Source organism: Vulpes lagopus, chromosome 23 (assembly GCF_018345385.1).
Source record: "Vulpes lagopus strain Blue_001 chromosome 23, ASM1834538v1, whole genome shotgun sequence".
NCBI classification, from domain to species: Eukaryota; Metazoa; Chordata; class Mammalia; order Carnivora; family Canidae; genus Vulpes; species Vulpes lagopus.
In genome coordinates this window covers 19,288,923-19,311,252 of record NC_054846.1, presented here as the reverse complement: position 1 = coordinate 19,311,252, position 22,330 = coordinate 19,288,923, and the positions used below count along the sequence as shown (strand labels likewise).

The window sequence follows — 22,330 nt, the reverse complement described above, 5'->3', positions numbered from 1 at the left end:
GTTAGCATCATCCAAATTAATGAATATACCTACAGTTATGAAAGAAGTTTTCTGTGACATGATTTCTTCATCATAAAGTTAAATACAATTTAAAAATAAAATAAAATATAAAACTAAAAAAAAAGTAAAGCATCTACTTATGTTTAAATAAAGTTAGCCCTATGACTCACCTCATTTCCACCAACTGCCTTGGTTAAAATCACTGCAGAAGACACAGGGGGAGGCATGCAACCTACTGTCTGCAAACTGGAAAATAAAAGAAAATGCAATTATAAGGGTTTTTTTCAATTATAAACAGCAATTCTCAAACTTTCAGCTCATAAAATGTATGTTCATGTTGCCATAATTTCATTAAAGAACAGGCATAACATGATCATATACTTCTCTGATTCAAACTGTAGTAAATTCTAGTACCTATTCTAAATTCATTTTTTATTAAATTGTGTACACTCCCCAGATCATAACAAGAAGTCTATTCTCTGAGTTTAGGACACAAAACACATTGCATAACAAGCAAATGAAACTATGAGTGGTAAATCTAAATACTTAAGATATAAAACATTACTTGTTATCCAAACCATGGATATACTTTCTACATAGATAGAACATACATTCTAGACATAAGAGAGCAGCTGGCCTGACTAAAAGTAGAAAGTTCATATAGGGAACATATAGGGAAAGTTCATACAGGGATACAGTGCCTGACTTTAACAAATTTTAAATGCAGGAGTCCAGATGACTTCTACTTGCTTTTGTAGGAATCACCTACAAAAGTTTTACGCAATAAATTTACATTACATCTGAAATAAAAGAAAAAGAAAAAGCTTTAACTCATTTTGACTGAAAACATGAAAAAACACTTTTAATAGAATTTCCAGTGCAATTCAAGTCTTCTTTTAAGGTCTATTTTCCCAAGTGATGCTTAAATTGTCTGTCCTATTACCAATTCCTAATCTCTGAGCCTTCCTCAAGATCATCACTATTATCATCATCACTGATACTTATTAAGCATTTACCATTTATAGTAGATACTATTCTAGATACTTTACTCATTTCTTCCTCACAAGTATTTAAGATAACTTCTATTATTAATCCCATTTTACTGAAAACTGAAGTTAAAAGAGAAGTTAAGTAACTTGTCCAAATTCACAAAGCCATCTACCAAGGATTAAACTTTTATTCTGGAATCCAGGGTCAACGGCTTATCTAGACCTATTATTCTAGTCTCTCTACTTTCTATTTTTCCTACCCCCAATACTAGAGACAAGTCCTCTCAGGTATTTTCAATCTTTCCCTCTCTTCTGGTCCCTTCCCTTCTAGGTACAAAAAAGCAGAGTTCTCCCTGTCTTAAAAAAAAAAAATCCCTAAGCTATATATTGAATACACATTACATATGATGTGTTCTATAGTTAGGATATATTCCTATTCCTATCTCCAAAAATATTCAATACACAAATGCAAATAACTAACAGCAAAATGAGTACTGTTGCCATTACATTTCTAGCCCTAACTACCATTCCCAAATTTGTACCTGCCTGTAACTGCCATCTCAAACTAAACATATCTAACATTTTCTAAAAAATCAATTTCACCTCTGAATTTACTTACTTCTGTCAATGTGATAGTTTTGGTGGGCTTTTTTTCAATATCCAATTTGAAACTTTAGAGTTACACGTGGCTCCACTTGCTCCTCATAAATCAATGTATTATTACAACCAACTTTCCATTCTTTTCCATGACGGTTGCCATCATCCTCCTTCAGATGCTTTTTGCCCAAGTTTGGACTTTTATAAATGCCTACTGAATGCTCTACCTCCATTCTTTCCCTTTACATAGCAAGGTAAGAAAGATGTGCTCAAAATATTTATTAATTTTAATGACTTAAACATGATCCTGAGGTAGGAGTCTACAACTCCCTCAAGTTAATATACTGTGTACTCTCAAACTGGGGAGGGGAACAGAGAAAAAACGGACTAGGAAGAGCTTTCCCTATGTTAGTTAGGCTAATTGTGTGCTCCTTTAAGCTTAATATACTGAGATGAGAACTCTATCTCAGCTTCCTGAGATTGTAAGCCCTACTCTACTAATAATAAACCCAGTACAATGCTATCAGATTAATCCTTCTTAATGAGCATTTTTTAGCATGTTGTTCTCTTGTTTAATATATTTAAGAATTCCCCATCATCTAGAGATGCAAACCCAAACAGCTCAGCCCAGTAGTTCAGACCTTTTGCAACAAGGCTGTGAGGAACATTTTTATCTTTGTCTCCCACTAACGCCTTATTTTGGTATTTTAGGAATACACAGCCGTTGCTGAGCCTCTTACCCTTTAACTCATTACACTACTTCTCTAACAAATCATATGCTGCCCCACTGTGGTTGGTTACTATTTTATATTTGTATCTCCCACATATCCAACTACCCTGGATGTTTCCTGAATACAAGAAAAATGAGTTATCTTCCTATTCCTTGAGTGCCCTTTCCATGGGAAACACTCAGTAACTATTGGTTCTTATTAATATGCATCATACATGGCCGCTGTAAAATGATGTCATCATAGTTCTGTGGTATTTTATGTTTTTCGGTGAAAATCTTATGCTTATGCTCTCAAACTCAGTTTGCCCAAACCAGCAGTCTTAATTTCCCCCTTCTTGTCCTATTGTTTCTCCTCAGCTAAGAAAATGCCACCAATCACCCCGTGGCTCAGACCCAAAACCCAGACATCATCCTTGATTCCTTCCTGTCCTCTCTCCACATCCTATCCATCCATAGGTCCTGAGAGCTCTAATTTTACAATACATCCTCCAATGCCCATTTCTTTCTCCTGCACAGCTACCTTACCACCGGAGCCTCCAAGCTGGTCTCCTAGCCTTCTCTCATCCCCTCAACTATCTATTCTCCATGCAGTAGCCAGGACAATAATTTGAAAATACAGATCAGACCACAACATTCCCTCACTTAAATCTCTCCAGTAGCTTTCTGTTGCACACAGACTAAAATCTGAATGTTTTTATCACGGACCCTACAAGGCTCTGTGTGACCTGGCCCCTGCCTACCTTTCCAAGTCATAACATTTTCCCTTTGTACTGTCAGGCTCTGGCCATCATCATCATTTTCCGTGACCCTAAAAAACCAGGCTTGTCCCTGCCTTGCAGCCTTTACACATTCTTTTCTTTTACCTAGAACATTCTATTCCTAGAACTCTGCCATCTAAATTAATCATTGGCCTACCCACCCAACCCTTTCAACCATCTCACAGTTTTACTTCCCATCACTTATCTCTATCTTAGTCATCTACCTGTTTATTGCCAATAACACTGAAGTCTTCTCAACCAGCAAAACTGGCACTTTGCCATTTTTCTTCACTATTGCTTCTCCAACACCTATAAGTAACTCCTGGCACATAGTGGGAAGTAAACAAGTGACCTGAAGAGATGAATAAGTGATCTCGACTGAGATCCTCAACACCATTACCACGCAGACAGTAAAAGTATGACTATCCTCATTATTTGTAGGCAGGGGAAATTAAGGTTTAAATCTACTACATGACTTCTTCAAAGTTGCACAGCCAGTTAGGGACAGGGTCAGAAAGCAATCTCGGGGCTCTAAGTTCAATGTTTTAACTATCAGATTATTATACCATGCTGCTGAAATGTGGTTAGTTTTAAACCACTTCAAATAATTTTTAAAATTCATTAAATTCTTTTAATAAACATGGCATTTTTAATGGAAGAAGAGTATTTAATAAAAATCTATTGCTAATTCAACTATTGTATCAAACATAGAACAAGTAAAAAAAGTAAATGTTTATTTGCTATATAATTTCTTCTTTCCTACACGTTAAAATAACATATATTATACTCAGCCATTATCTATATACATTTGGTAAAATATAGAATGTACAAGTTAAAACACCCAACTGGCAGTATATTTTACACCTTCTATTCTCTTCCATCTTTCTCCCAACACAGCTTTTTAATATTCCCAGCAGACTATCCATCCCAGAATGTTAAGATTAAAATTGAGGGTGTGTGTATATTAAGATTGTGTTATAATTAAGAGCACACTTATGTTGATGAGCACTGAGTAATATACAAAATTGTCAAATCTTTATACTGTACTCCTGAAACTATAATCACACTGTATGTTAGCAATACCAAAATTATAATTTAAAAAAATTTACTAATAAAACTCTTAGAAAAAAAGAAAAAAATCATGTTAGAAAATTCTTTGATGAATCGTCTCCTTGATGAACACTATCATTTTAAAGTATAATAATTTTTAAAGTGTCTTATTTCCTTATAAGATACCACACATAAGCTCTTGTGTACATAGTTGCCACAGAAACAATAAAGTTGCCTCATTAAAAGTGGATCTTTCAAAATATTTAAACATACCCTTTTAAAAGCCATTCATTGATGGGTGTGATTGATAAAAGCTGAAGAAAAAGCCATATTGTTGCTGGGAAGAATGCAAGTGTAAAGATCTGAATGAAAAGGTGCAGTTTTATATGCACCAAAGCACTGGTCAGCTCCTGCAAAAATGAAAGACACAAAACAGTAAAGGTAAGAAAACTATTTTTCTGGAGAGAGGCGGCTACTAAAATAACATCAAATAAATTAATTTTTAATTTGGAGTTATTTCAGAGTTCTTTATCTCTAAACATAGACATAACAGATGGACTTTAAGGGGGAAAAAAAGAGGTATTCTTATACAAAATGTCTGAAATATTCTAATTGTTTTCTGAGTATACAATATACCTCAACAATTCAGATTTGTAAAATTCTGGACCAAGACTGAACCAAGTACCTTTACATTAGTATAGACCTGAGGATTGTTGACACTGAACAAACATGTATGTAACTACTTAAGGACCCATTACATTTTAATTAAATATGATTAATCTCCAATAAGGCCTCACTTTGGCAAGATGTTACCAATCTACACACAAATCATAATTTTTAAAAATGTTTTCCCCAACAATATTCTACAATTCAAAATGGCTTTTGCCCCCAAAATCAACTTTCTAGATTTCTTTGCAAATGCTTACTGAACAGCGGCTATGTGCCATGCTCTGAGCTTGTCACTTTATGTGTTATCTCATTTAATCCTCACGACAGCCCCATTCGATATTATCATCCTATCTTACTGAGGAGGAAATTGAGGCTGAGAGCTACCATACAGTGAAGCTCAGAATCAAATTAGTTTCTGGTATGCTAGCAAACTCAGGTCTGCTTCCTCCGTTTTACCACACTATTGCCCCCAGATGGAAGAAATTCACATTAAACATGACAAACCAGGTACATGTTATATGTCTCACAGATAAAAAAAGGATAATGAGTTAAATCTGGGGGGTTCAAATATATACAAACTAACAAGTATTTGCATTTGGATTTCTTTGGGTTACAGTGTTACTCCGTTGAAATAAGACAAATTCAGAAAGCAGTAGAAAAAGTACAGTCTTATAAAATATGCAAGAAGTCATTAAAGCACAAAGATGCCAGAGATTCGCCGGTTATAAAGATAGCACTGTAAGGTCTCCCCTACTTCATGTAAGACATTCAAGAAATCTTCAGCCTCATAGACATTAGCTAAAGTTTATCAGTTTAATGGACAGTAGGTTAATGAAGACTCTGATTGCCACTTTCAGGGATCTGCCTCATTGGTTCCCACTACTTATCTCCCTCTATGAAGACACACAGCAGTAGCAGTGTGGTCACAAAACATCTCTAATGACACCGAAGGCAATTCTGGCAATCTGAGTCTAATTTCAGACAAATGGGAGGCACTGGGCAGACCAGAAGCCACACCAGGCTCATGGATCCAATCTAAGATAAAAGGAGCCATCCTTACACTGTATCAGAATTTTTAAAATTTCACCCAGAGAAAACTTGAGAGCCAGCAGTTCCAAGAATGCTCAGCAGTTTCAAAACTAAATCCCACTCAAATATACTCAGAGGTATTTGATAAATACCAAATAAATATTAATATTTTAATTTTTTAACTGTAACAAAATGATTAGCCAGAATGCAGTTACCAAGGAAACCACATATACTTTAGATAGGAATATGAAGCAGCATAACTTTTCTGAAAAGTGACTTGGGAATATATATCAAGACTGTAATACGATTCACAGTCCTGGATCCCAAAGAATTGATCAGGACAGCATCATCTATTATAGTAAAATCAGGAAACAAGTTAAAAGTCCAAAAATGGGTGAATAATTAAGTAACTTAAAGTATGATAAGACTGTTACAAGCTAGCAAAAACCATGTTAAAACTGTGTTGACAAGCATGTGGGAACACAAGATCTCTTCCCTACTCAACCAATAGGAGTATTAACTGGCACAGCCTAAGGGCAGCAATCTGGCAATTCATTCCTTCAGTCAACAAACACTGAGAATCCAACTCTGTCCTAGGTACTTGGAATATGTCACAACTTACACTGCATATATAATTTGACTTGGCAATTCTATTTCTAGGAATTAATCCTTCACATTTTCTCCCAAATGTGGGAAAATGGACAATTTTTAGGTTATCCTTTGCAGCACTTTTATAATAGCAAAACCTTAAAAATTACCTAAATGTCCCTCAATAAAGACCTAGTAAAATAAATCGTGACACATTCATAATATGGAATGCTTTCAAAAAAAAAAAAATATGGAACGCTTTCCAGCATTCGAGAAGACACAAGTTCTTTACATGTTCATATGAGACTATCTCCAAGATATGTTTTTTGAGTAAAACAAGACAGGGTGGCATGCAGTACAAAACATCACAGCTTGAAAGGGAGGAGGGGATAAAGCACATATATTTTACACAGACTATCTCTGGAAAGATACACAGAAACTATTAACATTGGTTATCTCCAGATATCTGATAGAGGGTAGAAAAGAAGACTTCTCATCATATATACCTTTGTACCCTTTGATTTATGTTCATAAAAGTAAACAAAATGTAAATTTCATATACATGAATAAAAATTAAATTAATATATTAAGTTACATAAAAATTATAATTATACAATGTTACATGGGAAAAAAGATGATATATGTATGGACATATGTGAGATATGCAAGTATGCATATACATGTATGTATACTTACATATATACAATTTAAAAAATATTTCCTTTTTAAATATTCTATATGTAAAACATGTTTAGGAAAAAAGGAACTAAAAATCATAGAGATGTTAATACTAGTTGTTTTTATTCTTTCTAATCTTTCTACAATAGGAGACTAACACTTTTGTAATAGAAAAAGTTATAAAAACCAAAATGTAGTTTAAAAATACTAGCTGATCGGGATCCCTGGGTGGCGCAGCGGTTTGGCGGCTGCCTTTGGCCCAGGGCGCGATCCTGGAGACCCGGGATCGAATCCCACGTCAGGCTCCCGGTGCATGGAGCCTGCTTCTCCCTCTGCCTGTGTCTCTGCCTCTCTCTCTCTCTCTCTCTGTATGACTATCATAAACAAATAATAAAAAAAAAAAAAATTAAAAAAATAAATAAATAAAAATACTAGCTGATCTAATAAATGACAATTATAAGCAATTGCCATTGCATCAGAATAATGGAATAATAAATATTCCAGCAAAATGAATCACAAAGGCTCACCATGTTGGGTCATGAGGGGCCTCTTAACAACAGGGAAGTAGCAGGCATGGAGTATTCCTAAGAAAGATTTTCAAGGCTATCACAAAAACCCAGGGTTATATTTTCCATATCTTCTTCATATAACCATAAAGATAAAATAAGGTGACAAGGGAAAAGAAAAATGCAAGTGAACACTATAACATCCAAAATAGCATAATTCTATACATACTCATGCAGAATTTAGGGCTACCTATTCAAATAAATGCCATCATGAATTACTTAAAAGTTGATTCTGCATGACATTTTATTTATTCACATGTAATACAGGTCAAATTCCATTAAAATAAACTTAAGGAGATACTCCAAATATTGATTATACCAGAGTTATCACGGACAGTATCAAGAATTGCTTAAAATCAGGGGCTCTGACTGAGATGTAGAAATATTTTCATTACATACCAATTTCCCTTCTAACTCTTATTTGACCTTTATTTGATTCACTTTCTGAGAATCAGTCTGTAGCTCTGAGCTGGAAACAAGCAGCATGAACCTGAAGTTTAAAATTTGCTATATTTACTTCTAAGGTAGTAGAGCTTCAAAAAATAATCTGTTTAGTTAAATAAGCAAAGACCTGTATACTCTGCCCTACTCAGGACCGTTTCCAGGCTCTGAGCATTTTGCTCATCTTTGTTTCCAACCCAGTGCCAAACACAGTGCCTTGTAGCCACAGGCATTTCATAGGTATTATAATATTTCATAGGTTCGTCTGAGATTAGTCCTGCCAGGGTCTGCTAAGTGACAAATCCTCTGAAACTATAGCTCCTAATTAGCTAAACATACAATATATTTCAAATGTGACTTATTTGACTTGGATACAACAAATTTTCAGAAAACATTTCAACAGATGTTTTAAAATCTAGAAATCAACAGTCATAAAACTGGAGACAGCATCAAATCTTTTTAGTGTCAAGTGTTAACACAGTTCTTTATGATTTTATTAAATCAGCAAAACAAATTTTAGAATATACATCATTATATCAATGTATGGGTAATACTACATGAAATGCTCAGTATAAATCAAACTTGAATGGGACCAATGTAAATGCTCTCAAATAAACTCAAGTCAGTAACAACTTACCATCTCCTATGTGTGAAAATACACTATGCTAATAGCATTCAAAAAGTTGCCCCAGCTGAAATAAATGTAAGATTATTAACTAGGAAACAAGTAACAAAATTGCTACCTCCAAACCTAAAACTGTTTGGTTGCCCAGGAAATTAGCAGACCCTAAAGATGGTTTAACATTATACAATGATACAATCTAGACCATCTTAAGTTAAGTGGATCTTGAAAATGACTTAATGTAGTATAGTTTGAAAAGGGCCATTGATGGAAGAAATGACTTTGATGGCTACTTAGATACCGTGATAAAGCACAGGATTAAGGCATTTCATCGTTAGATCCAAATTAGCTGGATGACTCTGAAGGTTTCCTAGGTGCTTACAGAAGAATTTGGTCCTTAGAGAAATGCTGATAGCTGTGACATTCTTCCTTCTTAAACTCCTGCATCCCACAAAGTTGGCTGCATTACAGAATCACATTAAGCAAGAAGCTGGGAGTTAGAGAATCAAGTCTCTTGCCAGATTTCTCATGGCATAAGTAACAGCTGTAGCCGTTAAGCAGCCACCAGGGGACATAGAGCAATGTCCCAAGAAGAGGACTTGGGTAAGGCAGCTGCTCCACAAAGGGCATTAGCCACCAGCAGGAAGACCTCCAAGGAAGAACAGTCCAGCACCATGGGAGTATCAAATATTTTTCTGTACCACTAGGCCCCATATTTGAGAACCGATTGAACAAAGATGTTGACAGAAAAAGCCTGTGCCCTCTAAGATCATAGTCCTCTCATGTCAATATAATTTGCAGAAAGGAGATCTAACATATTTTGGAAATTCCATCCCATGCCAGTTATTTTCAGAAGAACAGGTAGTGATGATATTCAGAATTTTTGAGACAAGTTTATCAGATACTACACAGGGATCCCATTTATATAAAAAATGCTCCAATAGAAAGATTTATACCAACCAGGTGACTAGAGAATATATAAGTTTAGAAAAACCATATTTTTTCCATGTTGCTATTAGGACGGTCAAAAAAGGAGGTAACTAAATTTGGTCCTCATTCAAATCATACTTAAAATAAGTAAAGCAAAGACATGATGTTGAAACAAAATTTTAACTTTTAAAGCTATTTAAAAAAATGCTTGCATGGAAGATTTCCCTCTCAACTTAAGAATAAGCACTTTAGAATAAGAACATTAAAAACCCTAAGTAATTTCTTCAAAAACAAATAGGCACATTTCCCCTTTTTTCCCTTCTATTATATGTCAAAAGAGAATAATAAATTCTACTCATTCCTCTCTTGGATGTTAAAAAATGTCGGATTTCTTTACTTCTAGGAGAATCCCATGTTCAGTGACACCCATATCAACAAATAACATTATCCACATGTCTTCATAATGAATTGGGACATAGTATGAAAAATCCCAATTTTTCTCTTGAAACATTTGTTAATATTTCATAGATATGCCAGCAAAGAATATACTTTAAAAAAATACAAATGATTTAAAAATTACAACATGTATCACTTGAGCAGCATCAGTCCTGACAACAAAATTTCATCCACAAAAATTAAGAAATCCAACTAAACATCAACAACTTAAATATGCCATAGCAGTCACCACCATAGTCACTGCCAAAATCTGAGGAATACCTAAAGTAGATACTTCATTCAGTTCAGTTCCTCTATTAAAAACATACCTATTATAACCACACCCTCAGGGGCTGTGTTGTTCAACTACAAAATTTCTGTAATATGTAGGTTCAAAATATAGTCCTTCACTCAAGTCCAAGTTGTCTTCTGTTAGAGTGAAGCCTTTAGACCAGTTACATACATCTTTTGAAATGATTCTGAAATTTCAAAATAATAAGCAACAATTAAATTTTTCTCCCTGCTTGTCACATGCCCCATAGGTGACAGTACCTCTGTTTTTAATGATAGTCCACTATTAAAGAATATCGTCGCAACAGCAATGTAGGAGACAGTTATTTCTGGCTTCAGTGGTCCTAGAGAGAAAGAAATAAGTTACCATTAGATAAGAATTTCCAGTGGATAACTTGGTATGAAAGAAGAATTCGTTGTGGGAGGGCAAATAGTACTTCAAATCTTAGGGTTGCCCTAATATACTACTGTTCTGACAGAGTTAAACATTTGCTGTGATGCAGTCTAACTCCAAAGGGGATTTTCTAGAAGGCAAGGACCATGGCTGTCCAGTTCAGCACTGTATCCTCAGACCAGAAGAATAAAAAATAAATTGCTCTCACATAGGAGAACAGGGGGGCAACATCCTTTGGTATTAGGCCCTAAACCCATCTACCACAGTATCAGTGCTTATACAAGAATCAAAATTCCCAAACCAAAGAAGAGAATCAACGGAAGAAGTTCCCTTCTCTTTGGCAAATATTATTTTATTCCTTCTAGGATACCAGAAATAAAAACTTGTATTCGTGAGTACATTCAATTCTGTCTAAGAGCATTTATTTCTACAAATATTTATTAAGCACTTACTATGTGAATGAGATAATGCACATAGGGTAACAGCATACTAACAATAGGTGAGGTTTGCATTATTACTACATTGTGCCAGGCCCTGGCTATCTGTTGGGAACCAGACAGGACTGATCTTTGCCCTCTGGAAAATCCTTTCTAGAGTTAGGCTGGCATCACCTCCAATGCATTAATGCTCTAAGGACAATAGCAGCAACCCGAATATTTACTTCTTTTTGTAGCCAGTATACAATTGTCTTGAACACCTAATGTGTTAACCAAAGAGCAACATTCTTTTAAAAGATTTAGTTCTAAGAAAATGCCATTTTGTACTTATATACCAGTGGTTCTCCAGCAGCCAGCAATTTTGCCTCCCACAGACATTTGGCAATGTTTGGAAACTCTTTTTTGGTTGTTATAATTCAGAAAGTAGGGCACGTTACTGGCATCTAATAGATAGAGATCAGGAATTCTGTTCAACAACCTTGAGGGCACAACAGCCCGTGCAACAACAAAGAATTATCATGTCCAAAACATCAACAGCACGGAGGTTGAGAAACATTGGCATATGTCAACATGTTAAAATCTGATCACCCCAGAACCGACACTCTATTCAGCCCTCTCATGCTGAGTTGAATAGTGTCCTCCAAAAATTCATGTGCATCCACAACCTATGAACGTGACCTTATTTGGAAACTGGTTCTTTGCAGATAAAATCAAGTCAAGATGAGGTCTTAATGGATTATGGTGGGCCCTAATCCAACGACTAGTATTCTTGCAAGTAGAGGTAAATTTGGACAGACTCACACAGAGAGGCAAGACGGCCATGTGAAGACAACAGATGTAAAGCCTGGAGCTATATGACCATAAGCCAAGAAACACCAAGGATAGGCAGTAACCACCACAAGCTAGACGCCAGGAAGGATTCTTCCCTAAACCTTCAGTGGGAGCATGGCCCTTGACTTCAGAATTCCAGCCTCTGGAATAATTTCTAAAAAATACATTTCTGTTGTTCTAAGCGACCCAGTTTGTGTGAATCTGGTGTGGTAGCACTAGGAAACTAATACCCTCACTTATGCAACAAGACCACAATCATAGCTCCTCCATTCCCTGCAGCCTTCTACCATAATGACAGATATTGCTCGATAATGTAACACCAAGCTCAGGAAAAATCACTGTTTAGTCAACAAATATTTACTAAGCAAATACTATATTTTGGGCGTTTGCACCACATCAATAAACGAAAAGAAACAAAGATCTCCTCAAACATAGCAGTAAATTCTCGTATGTACTTGGCATTTAAACAAATTATTTTGCTGAGATCTAAGAAACAGGAGAAAAAGGAAGAAGGCAAGTGCAAAAGGCATTGAATTTCAAGGCAGTGTAAGTGTTCCAAAACTTAAAAAGGGGTGTATTTTTTATACTTGTGAGTGAATCTGTCTCTGCAGCTCACACTTAAGAAATAACGTTTCCTGTACAACGAAGGAAGCTGAATCAGGCACAGATTTTAAAGTCAAGGAATCTGGCTTGTTTTGGAAGTAAATGCCTTCCAGGAATTTTAAATAACTTGTTTATTTGTTTTAAAACATTTTTATTTTCCTCCAATCCTTTGCTTTTTATGAGATCTTATTCTTGTCAACTACACTTCTGCCCACAGCAGTGCCCCAGAATTTCTATACGGGGTGAGTTAAAATTAGCAATGTGGTCGCAAGGGAGAGCAGGGGACACATCCAAAGATGTATCTCTACAACAAGGACATGGCTTACTTAGAGTGCATGTTTCTTTGGGGCAGCTAAAGCATCTGCCTTAGTTGGCTTCTTATTTTTTAAGAAGCTAACTCTTCCATGCTACACACACACACATACACACACACACGAAAAACTATAAACTAATTGGTAAAACAATTTCTGGCTTTCATGCTTTAAATCCCAGAGACAGGGTGCAATGTCTTTTGTATTAGAAGCACATCTAAACAACTTTAATTCATGGAAGAACATGGTGAGGATATGCCATGGCCTCCTCAGGTCATGATCTCAGGGTTCTGAGATTCAGCCTCATGTTGGGCTCCAAGCTGGGTGTGGAACCTGCTTAAGATTCTCTCTCTCTCTCTCCCACTTCCCCTCCCTCGTCTTAAAAAAAAAAAAGAGGGTTGAGGGGAGAAGAAGGAATTAATTCTGATTTGGAGAAGCCTAAAGCACCTTTGAGATGTGATCAACTTCAATTGCTATGCTAATAGATTGCCCAAGTTGGGAATGGGGACCTAGAAATCACACAGGACTGGAATAAACACTTGGTAAACATTTGCACAGAGGTGACAGTTGAGACTACATATACAAATGAGATCTGGCTTCTCTCCAAGATAATGATTATATCTTCCATGTCACCAATATAGATCTAAATAAGACCTGAATCTTAAGATGGCTATAAAGTTCAAAGTAGAAATAAAGGTTTTAGCTTTTCCTTGAAACAAAAGCAAAAAAAAAAAAAAAAAAAAGTTTATCAGTGAAAATGGAATGGTGTAGCAAAACCCGAAGAAAAATTAGCCAGAAAAAAACTGGCTTTTTTAATGGGAGAGATAAACGAAAATGATTTGGAATACTTAAGAATGCAAGGAACTGAGGTGCCTGGGTGGCTCAGTAGGTTGGGCATCTCTGCCTTCAGCTTACATCATGATCCCAGAGTCCTGGGTTCCAGCCCCGCATTGAGCTCCCTGCTCAGTGGGAAGCCTGCTTCTCCCTCTCCCTCTGGCTGCTGCTCGCCCTGCTTGTTCTCTGTCTCTCTCTTTCTCTGTCAAATAAATAAATAAAACCTTAAAAAAAATGAAGGAACTATTACCATTTCATAAAATGAGAAGTCATCACCAAGTAAATTTCACTTCTATACCTAATCTAAGATATTAATGCTCACACACTTAAGCTTTAACATGTTTCTACTTATGTTTTTTAGTGGAAAAACAAAGCAGTTTCCTCTTAGGATTTATGTCTTCCTAATACCAATAATCTAAATGAAGATGCAGGGAGAAATGAGAATCTTACTCTGTACTTCCAAAGAAGGAAACCTTTCTTTTCCCGAGAATGAATAACACAGTGTTAGACTCTGCTAAACTCTAAGGTGTGCATAGCTCAGGGCTTCCCTGGGTTGTGCTGGAGCTGGAACAGATTACCAACATCTCAGAATCCACGCATTCACATTTACCCTGGCTCTTTATTTTCAATTTCTTCAAAACACTTAAAAATGAAATGCACCGGAGTAAAAAGAACAGTAAACTAAGAATTAAATTATTGAGGCTAGTCCACTTTTTCCCATTTGGAAAGTCATTCAACTTCTATAATTTTCAGGTTTCCATTACCTATAAATTTCCTGTGATATATAAGTCACCTATTGGCATTTATTTATTTATTTATTTATTTTTAAGATTTTATTTATTTATTCAGGAGAGACACAGAGAGAGAAGCTGAGACATAGGCAGGGGGAAAAAGCAGGCTTCCCCGTGGAAAGCCTGATGCAGGACCTGATCCCAGGACCCCGAAATCATGACCTGAGCCAAAGGTGACACTCAACCACTGAGCCACCCAGGTGCCCGACCTATTGGCTTTTAAGGGAGGTCAGATCATAGGTATGATACTTTCAGTGCAGAACTCTCGCACTTAAATCACTTAAATATTGAGTATTGTGTACCGATTCAGGTAAAGATGAAGTGAATCTTAACAAATGTTAAGACCACCAAAACTTTTCCTATTTAAAAGAATTCTAGAAAACTGTTCTATTGAAAATTTTTCAGTCAGTATGAATGCCTTAAAAATCACATTCCCAAGTGAACAGAGCCCATAAATGGAACCTTTGACTAAAAATTACAAGTCCAAAAAAAGAAATAAAAAGTAAAAATTCAAGTACAAAGAGGTGCTTTTGACCATTCTAAAGAACAAAATGTAATAGAAATATTTTCAGCAACCATTCCTCTCCTTATTCCTAGATTTTTGTTGTTTTAACTTGGGAAGTGAAATTGGTACTATTTGGAGGTTTATTTTTATTTAAGAAGTTTCACAGGTGGAAAGATCAATTAAAAGCTCAACAGAATTATCAAGAACTTAGCCTGACAGCCTATGTAAGACATCCCAATCGTCTGTTCTAATTTTTTAGAACAAGTAAATTTTGCACACGGACAGTTATCAAATCACATGAGTACACTTATTTAATATTAACTGATTCTACTCGGCTCTTTTGGGTTAAAAATTGAGGTGCTAAAAATGTGTTGATTGGATATAGCCCTTCTTTACAACAGTTATTCATTTTAAATTATACGTACGAAAATTTGTATGGATTTTGCAACTAGTATGAAAAAAAAAGAGAGCCCTAGTGTCCAGTGCCTCTTCCTTGAGCTAGCTAACTAAACCAAGGATGAGTCACCTGACCTCAGGTCTCAGTATCTTCACCTATAAAAGCGGCATGTTTGCCTAAAATACTTCAAGGTCCCTTTCAGCTATTTACATTCTACTCTTATAATTAAAGAAATAAATTATCGTGGATTAATAGCATAAGTACTGGTAAAAATCAGAAGCAACATTTCTAAGATACAATAATACACCAAAACTTCAAGAAGCAGAGCTGAAAGGAACAAATAAGATTTCAGAGTCCATCTTACACATTCCACTCCGAAGAAGCTCTAGTTCAATGATTTAGCATTCAATAACCCTGCTTCCCACAGCATCCTGGGAATGTAAGATAAGTATTTTACCAAACCTAGCCCCTGCAGATTTAAGGATAACATATCACCTGTAATTACACCTTAACAATGAGCAAGTAAGAGATCTAACACCATAAGCTACCAAGCGTGCTCCTGAAGCTAGGGAAGTGTGTGTTCCAGATCACCACGAAGACACTCTAACTTTACTTCTGCCCATTCAGCTAGCTTCAGGGACAGAAGGTGCTCTTATGACAGAAACTGCAATACCAGCATTAGCCAGGTCAAAGATTTTCAGAAGGAGAAACCATGATGAATACCAGCTTTATTCTCAGTTACATCTTCACATTTTGCACTAAGTCGAATATAGAAGAAAAAAACACTAAAAAAAAAAAAAGCCTTTAATCCTCACAATCTTTATTCAAATAATTCCTTTTTAAAATATTCCCTGTAGCTACTTCTAAATGAATGAATCGAGGTAGATGGTGGAAGAAACCACTGTTCTAATGAGAGATCCTTTCATTCGCTTCCATCACGTTTTACCGACGAGGTACATAGAACTTCAAGTGTCCTCCTGAGTACTTCCTAAAAGATTGTGTGTCTGCTCAACTTTATCCCGAGTTGTCCCTGTTGTAGGACTGACCTGCTGAAGCCGCCAATAAAGGTGGAAACTCACAAGGTCAGAAAGAGAATGAATCGAAGAAACTCAATTAATGAAAAGTGGGACATGTTTGTCTAAGTGAAAAGGCAGGGAGAATAGAGACCTAAGGATATTTCCAGTCTCCCCAGCGCCTCCCCCTCCCCCCCCACACTACAAAGCTCCCACTATCCAGAAATCAGAGGATGATTTCAGCCTGCCTACATTTCCTTGCCAAAACACACACTACACACAGCCTAACGCAGGCTGCATCTGTCAGAGTACAGGCGACCCAGGCCCGGCAGCACGCGGAAGTAGCGTCCCGTAATGAGAAAGTGCAACGTGTCAGTCGGCTTGGGAGTTTCTGGAGCGGCGGCAACTGCAGCAAATCATCACCCTGCAACATGTGGGCCACAAAAGCTTAGTTGGAGGATGAAGGGGTGTCTCTTTTTCTTTCCCCCCACTGCCTCTTCTTACACGTGGGGGCGGGGTGGGGGGATCCGGAAATAGACCGGGTCATGGTGGCGGCTCCAAGATAGATAAGGGGCTCCGGGCAACCTCAGCGTCCCTCGGCGCGGGATGCTACTTCGCAGGCAAGGGGAGGAAGTTGCATTCTCGGCGGGCTCACTCCTTAACCTGAGCTTAACGCACGGACTGTTCGCCGAAAAGGGAACCTGCGTTCAAATCCCTTTGCCCCATTCCTGATTACAGTCTCGGGCTGGCAAATTAAAACATCGGCACAAATGCCAAAGGACACCCTGAGCCGGTCCGTGCCCTTGAGGGGAGCCGCCACCTCCCGATGGGGGGTTTCCCCTCCTTTCCCAGACTCGAAAATTAGTTGTGAGGTGGGACTCGCGGTGGAGCGTTCGAGGGGCGGCACTTACCCCCATTCACCCCTACGGATGGCTCCAGTTTAGCTCCGGCGATCGCCAGCACTATTCCAATCATGAACCATTCTTTCCTCATTCTCTCCAGCAGCCTCATGTTTGCTAGGGTGGGTGGGTTTTGTTTATTTGTTTGGCTTTTTTTCTTTTTAAGCTGCGATCGCTTAATCCCCGGGGCGTCTCCACACTTTCCACGGTCCCTCCAGACATGCAGCAGCGCGAGTCAAATTGCCACTTGTAAACTAAAGACCAGGGGGTTGCTCCGGCGGCTTAGAGGAGGGCTGGGAGTAGTAGTATCCAGTGACAGGGAAGTCTCACTGAGCGCCGCCATCACTACCACGCGCCTCGCAATAGACGCGCCTCCCGAGCGCAGACGCTCTGAAGCGGACAGTCGGGCCGGGTCGGCAGGCGCAGGCGATCAGGTGAGGGGGGCTGGCTGCCGGGTCGCCACCGCCGGGACCTGCGGAGCCTCATTGGGAATGACTGGTGCTTGGAGCGACGTTAGGCGTCACAGCCACCCAGCCTTATTGAGGGTCCCGCTCCGACAAACCTTTAGGCACAGCTGCCGCGCCCCCGAAGCACATGCACGAAGAAACTTTCTTTTGCTTCGCCACGAACTTACGGGAACGGCTGGCATGCGCCCCCGGGAGGGGTGGCTCCGTCGGCTGCCGCGGCGGCGGGGCGCAGGCTGTTTTTGGTGGCGCGCCTCTTCGGGGCATTACGACGCTTCCCCGACGCCGGCGCTGACGTGTGCGCCGGGGGAAGGGGAGGCCGCCGTTGGTCTCCGGGTTCTCGGCGGGAGCCCCGGAGTTAGAGGCGCTCCCAGGTCCGCGCGGGGAGTCGGCTCCTTGTTTCGGGGAGTTTTAGCCCCGAGGGTGGGTTGAAAATTGGGCGTCCAGCCGCGCCCACGTCCGCGGGCCCCGAGCCTTCCAGCATCCCGGGCCTCCGGGAGGGACGCCGGCCCCGAGCCCCCGAGCGCACGAGCCCACGCTGGCCCCAGGGGGCGGGGAGGTCTGCGCGGTTTCAGTCTCCTCCGGGAAACCGGGGACCGGGTTTTCCTTGGGGGCAGTGGTGGGTGCTCAAGCGCCCCCCCAGCGAGGCTAAGGATGAGCAGGGCCGTCTGGAGGATGCGCCCGTGCAGTCTCGCTTGACCCTCGGGGCTTGCCCACCCCAGCAGCGGGACACCTGTGGGAAGGGGGCCGGGACCGCAGGCAGAAATGATGAACTGAATAGAGGGGAGCTCCCGCCTTTCATTGGCCCTCCTGAATTCTCTGCGTCCCCCAGTTTCTCCCTTGAGGTGTTTTCTGGCAACCAGTGACACTGATCATATTTTTTTTTAAATAAATTTATTTATTATTGGTGTTCAATTTACCAACATTCAGAATAACACCCAGTGCTCATCCCCTCAAGTGCATCCCCCCCCCCCGTGCCCACCACCCATTCACTCCCACCCCCCGCCCTCCTCCCCTTCCACCACCCCTAGTTCATTTCCCCGAGTTAGGAGTCTTTATGTTCTGTCTCCCTTCCTGATATTTCCCACACATTTCTTCTCCCTTCCCTTCTATTCCCTTTCACTATTATTTATATTCCCCAAATGAATGAGAACATATAATGTTTGTCCTTCTCCGATTGACTTACTTCACTCAGCATAATACCCTCCAGTTCCATCCACGTTGAAGCAAATGGTGGGTATTTGTCGTTTCTAATGGCTGAGGAATATTCCATTGTATACATAAACCACATCTTCTTTATCCATTCATCTTTCAATGGACACCGAGGCTCCTTCCACAGTTTGGCTATTGTGGACATTGCTGCTAGAAACATCGGGGTGCAGGTGTCCTGGCGTTTCATTGCATCTGTATCTTTGGGGTAAATCCCCAGCAGTGCAATTGCTGGGTCGTAGGGCAGGTCTATTTTTAACTCTTTGAGGAACCTCCACACAGTTTTCCAGAGTGGCTGCACCAGTTCACATTCCCACCAACAGTGTAAGAGGGTTCCCTTTTCTCCACATCCTCTCCAACATCTGTTGTTTCCTGCCTTGTTAATTTTCCCCATTCTCACTGGGGTGAGGTGGTATCTCATTGTGGTTTTGATTTGTATTTCCCTGATGGCAAGTGATGCAGAGCATTTTCTCATGTGCAGGTTGGCCATGTCTATGTCTTCCTCTGTGAGATTTCTGTTCATGTCTTTTGCCCATTTCATGATTGGATTGTTTGTTTCTTTGGTGTTGAGTTTAAGAAGTTCTTTATACATCTTGGAAACTAGCCCTTTATCTGATACGTCATTTGCAAATATCTTCTCCCATTCTGTAGGTTGTCTTTTAGTTTTGTTGACTGTATCCTTTGCTGTGCAAAAGCTTCTTATCTTGATGAAGTCCCAATACTTCATTTTTGCTTTTGTTTCTTTTGCCTTTGTGGATGTATCTTGCAAGAAGTTACTGTGGCTGAGTTCAAATAGGGTGTTGCCTGTGTTCTCCTCTAGGATTTTGATGGAATCTTGTCTCACATTTAGATCTTTCATCCATTTTGAGTTTATCTTTGTGTATGGTGCAAGAGAGTGGTCCAGTTTCATTCTTCTGCATGTGGATGTCCAATTTTCCCAGCACCATTTATTGAAGAGACTGTCTTTCTTCCAGTGGATAGTCTTTCCTCCTTTATCGAATATTAGATGACCATACAGTTCAGGGTCCACTTCTGGGTTCTCTATTCTGTTCCATTGATCTATGTGTCTGTTTTTGTGCCAGTACCACACTGTCTTGATGACCACAGCTTTGTAGTACAACCTGAAATCTGGCATTGTGATGCCCCCAGATATGGTTTTCTTTTTTAAAACTCCCCTGGCTATTCGGGTCTTTTCTGATTCCACACAAATCTTAAAATAATTTGTTCTAACTCTCTGAAGAAAGTCCATGGTATTTTGATAGGGATTGCATTAAACGTGTAAATTGCCCTGGGTAACATTGACATTTTCACAATATTAATTCTGCCAATCCATGAGCGTGGAATATTTTTCCATCTCTTTGTGTCTTCCTCAAAGCCTCCACCCCAAGATTGCTAGAACTGATACAGCAATTTGGTAGCGTGGCAGGATACAAAATCAATGCCCAGAAATCAATGGCATTTCTATACACTAACAATGAGACTGAAGAAAGAGAAATTAAGGAGTCATCCCATTCACAATTGCACCCAAAAGCATAAGATACCTAGGAATAAACCTAACCAAAGAGGTGAAGGATCTATACCCTAAAAACTATAGAACACTTCTGAAAGAAATTGAGGAAGACACTGATCGTTTCTGAATGGACTTTTCCCTCCTAGACCCAGCAGGAGCTTCAACTTCTCTCCGGTATGCTCTGAAACACATGAGCAAATAAAATACTATCTGACATTTTGAAGCAGTGTGGCGTCTATGACTTAAATGGGTAACTATGGAACCTCAGGTTTGGAAGAGACTTCTAGGATTGTTCAGTGATGCCAGACTATAATTTTGAATTTGAATATTCAGAGATTGAAAGAGACTCATTTGGTAATTTCCTCTACTTATTTAGCTTTACCTTGATGACATGACTTGCTATCCAAAAACTAAGGCAGTTTTTGCAGTTACACTACCAGTTGTAGGTCACACAGTATGGAGTGTCATCTAATTATATATTAGGCAGAATGACAAGAAGTCAAACTCAAGATAAAAAGAACTTAATAGGAAGACACATGACATTAAACAACTTAAGCTGAAAATAGAAAAGAAAGCACACGAGATGTGATAAAATCGGATGTTAATTATCAAGCAGTCATCAGATAAGTGGAGATGAAAGATCGTTTACAACACAATTATTTTCTTAGAATAATTTCTTAGTAGGTTAAAGATTCCTATGTTTCAGTCATTGGAGGTATGCTCTTGTATTTACAAAAAAAAAATGATTAAACGTTATACTTACAGAGAATTGAGCCAGTTTAATTTTATGGCTGTTTGCAAGGAAACTCATGGAAAGGTTTTTTGTTTCACTGGTACTTAAAGGGAAATACAGTGTGCTGCGATTTCTATCCTTACTGTAAGACCTCTATTAGTTTCCCATGGCTACCCTAACAAATACCTAAAATTAGATGCCTTAAAATTAGCAAATCTGGTTTATTGTATCTCTAAACCAAAAGCCCAAAGTCAAGGTGCTGGCAAGGCCATATTTCCTCTGGAGACTCTAGAGAGAGAATCTTTGCCTGCTTCTTCCAGCTTCTGGTGGTTGTTGGCATAATTTGGCTTTCTTGCCTTATGGCCACATCACTCCAATCTCTGCCCCTCATCTTCACATCAACTTCTCCTCTGTGTGTCTGGCTAATAGCCACATCACTCCAGTCTCTGCATCTGACTTCATATTGGCTCCTGTCTTCTGTCCGTGTCTTCTCTTCTGTGTCTTCTTTAAGACATTTGTCATTGGATTTAGGGCCCACCCAGATAATCCAGAATGATCTCATTTTAAGATCCTTAATTACACCTGCAAATATCCTTTTCCCAAACTAGGTGACTCAACTCTGTTGAATATGTCCCCCCAAATATTTATGTGCACCTGGATCCTCTGAATGTGATCGTATTTGAAATTGAGTTTTGCAGATGTAATAAATGGAAGTCATACTGGGTTAAGATGGGTCCCAAATCCAGTGACCAGTGTCGATATTAGAAGGACATGTGGCTGGGCAGCCCGGGTGGCTCAGCGGTTTGGCACCTGCCTTCAGCCCGGGGCCTGATCCTGAAGACCCAGGATCGAGTCCCGCGTCGGGTTTCCTGCATGGAACCTGCTTCTCCCTCTGCCTATATCTCTGCCTCTCTCTCCCTCTCTCCCTGTGTCTCTCATAATAAATGAATAAAATCTTTAAAAAAAAAAAAAAAAGGACATGTGGTAACAACACACAAAAGAGACATGAGGAGGAGAAAGTTATAT

The 22,330-nt window shown here is 39.1% G+C and overlaps 1 protein-coding gene across 4 annotated transcripts in view; it reads right to left on the bottom strand.

The window, feature by feature from the left end:
• Window positions 1–17,689, bottom strand: part of SLC10A7 (solute carrier family 10 member 7) — a 241,205-nt gene extending 223,516 nt beyond the window's left edge. For 3 of the 4 annotated variants that reach the window (XM_041738490.1, XM_041738492.1, XM_041738491.1), the window contains exons 1-4: window positions 17,401–17,689; window positions 10,635–10,717; window positions 4,398–4,534; window positions 171–246 (exon numbers count right to left, since the gene is read on the bottom strand). In XM_041738490.1, coding sequence (XP_041594424.1) covers window positions 171–246; window positions 4,398–4,534; window positions 10,635–10,717; window positions 17,401–17,500 — 396 coding nt within the window. In that variant the 5' untranslated portion in view covers window positions 17,501–17,689. Of the gene's footprint in view, window positions 1–170; window positions 247–4,397; window positions 4,535–10,634; window positions 10,718–17,400 lie in introns of those variants that run through there. The other variant, XM_041738493.1, reaches the window with a different exon arrangement.
• Window positions 17,690–22,330: the final 4,641 nt, after the last annotated feature.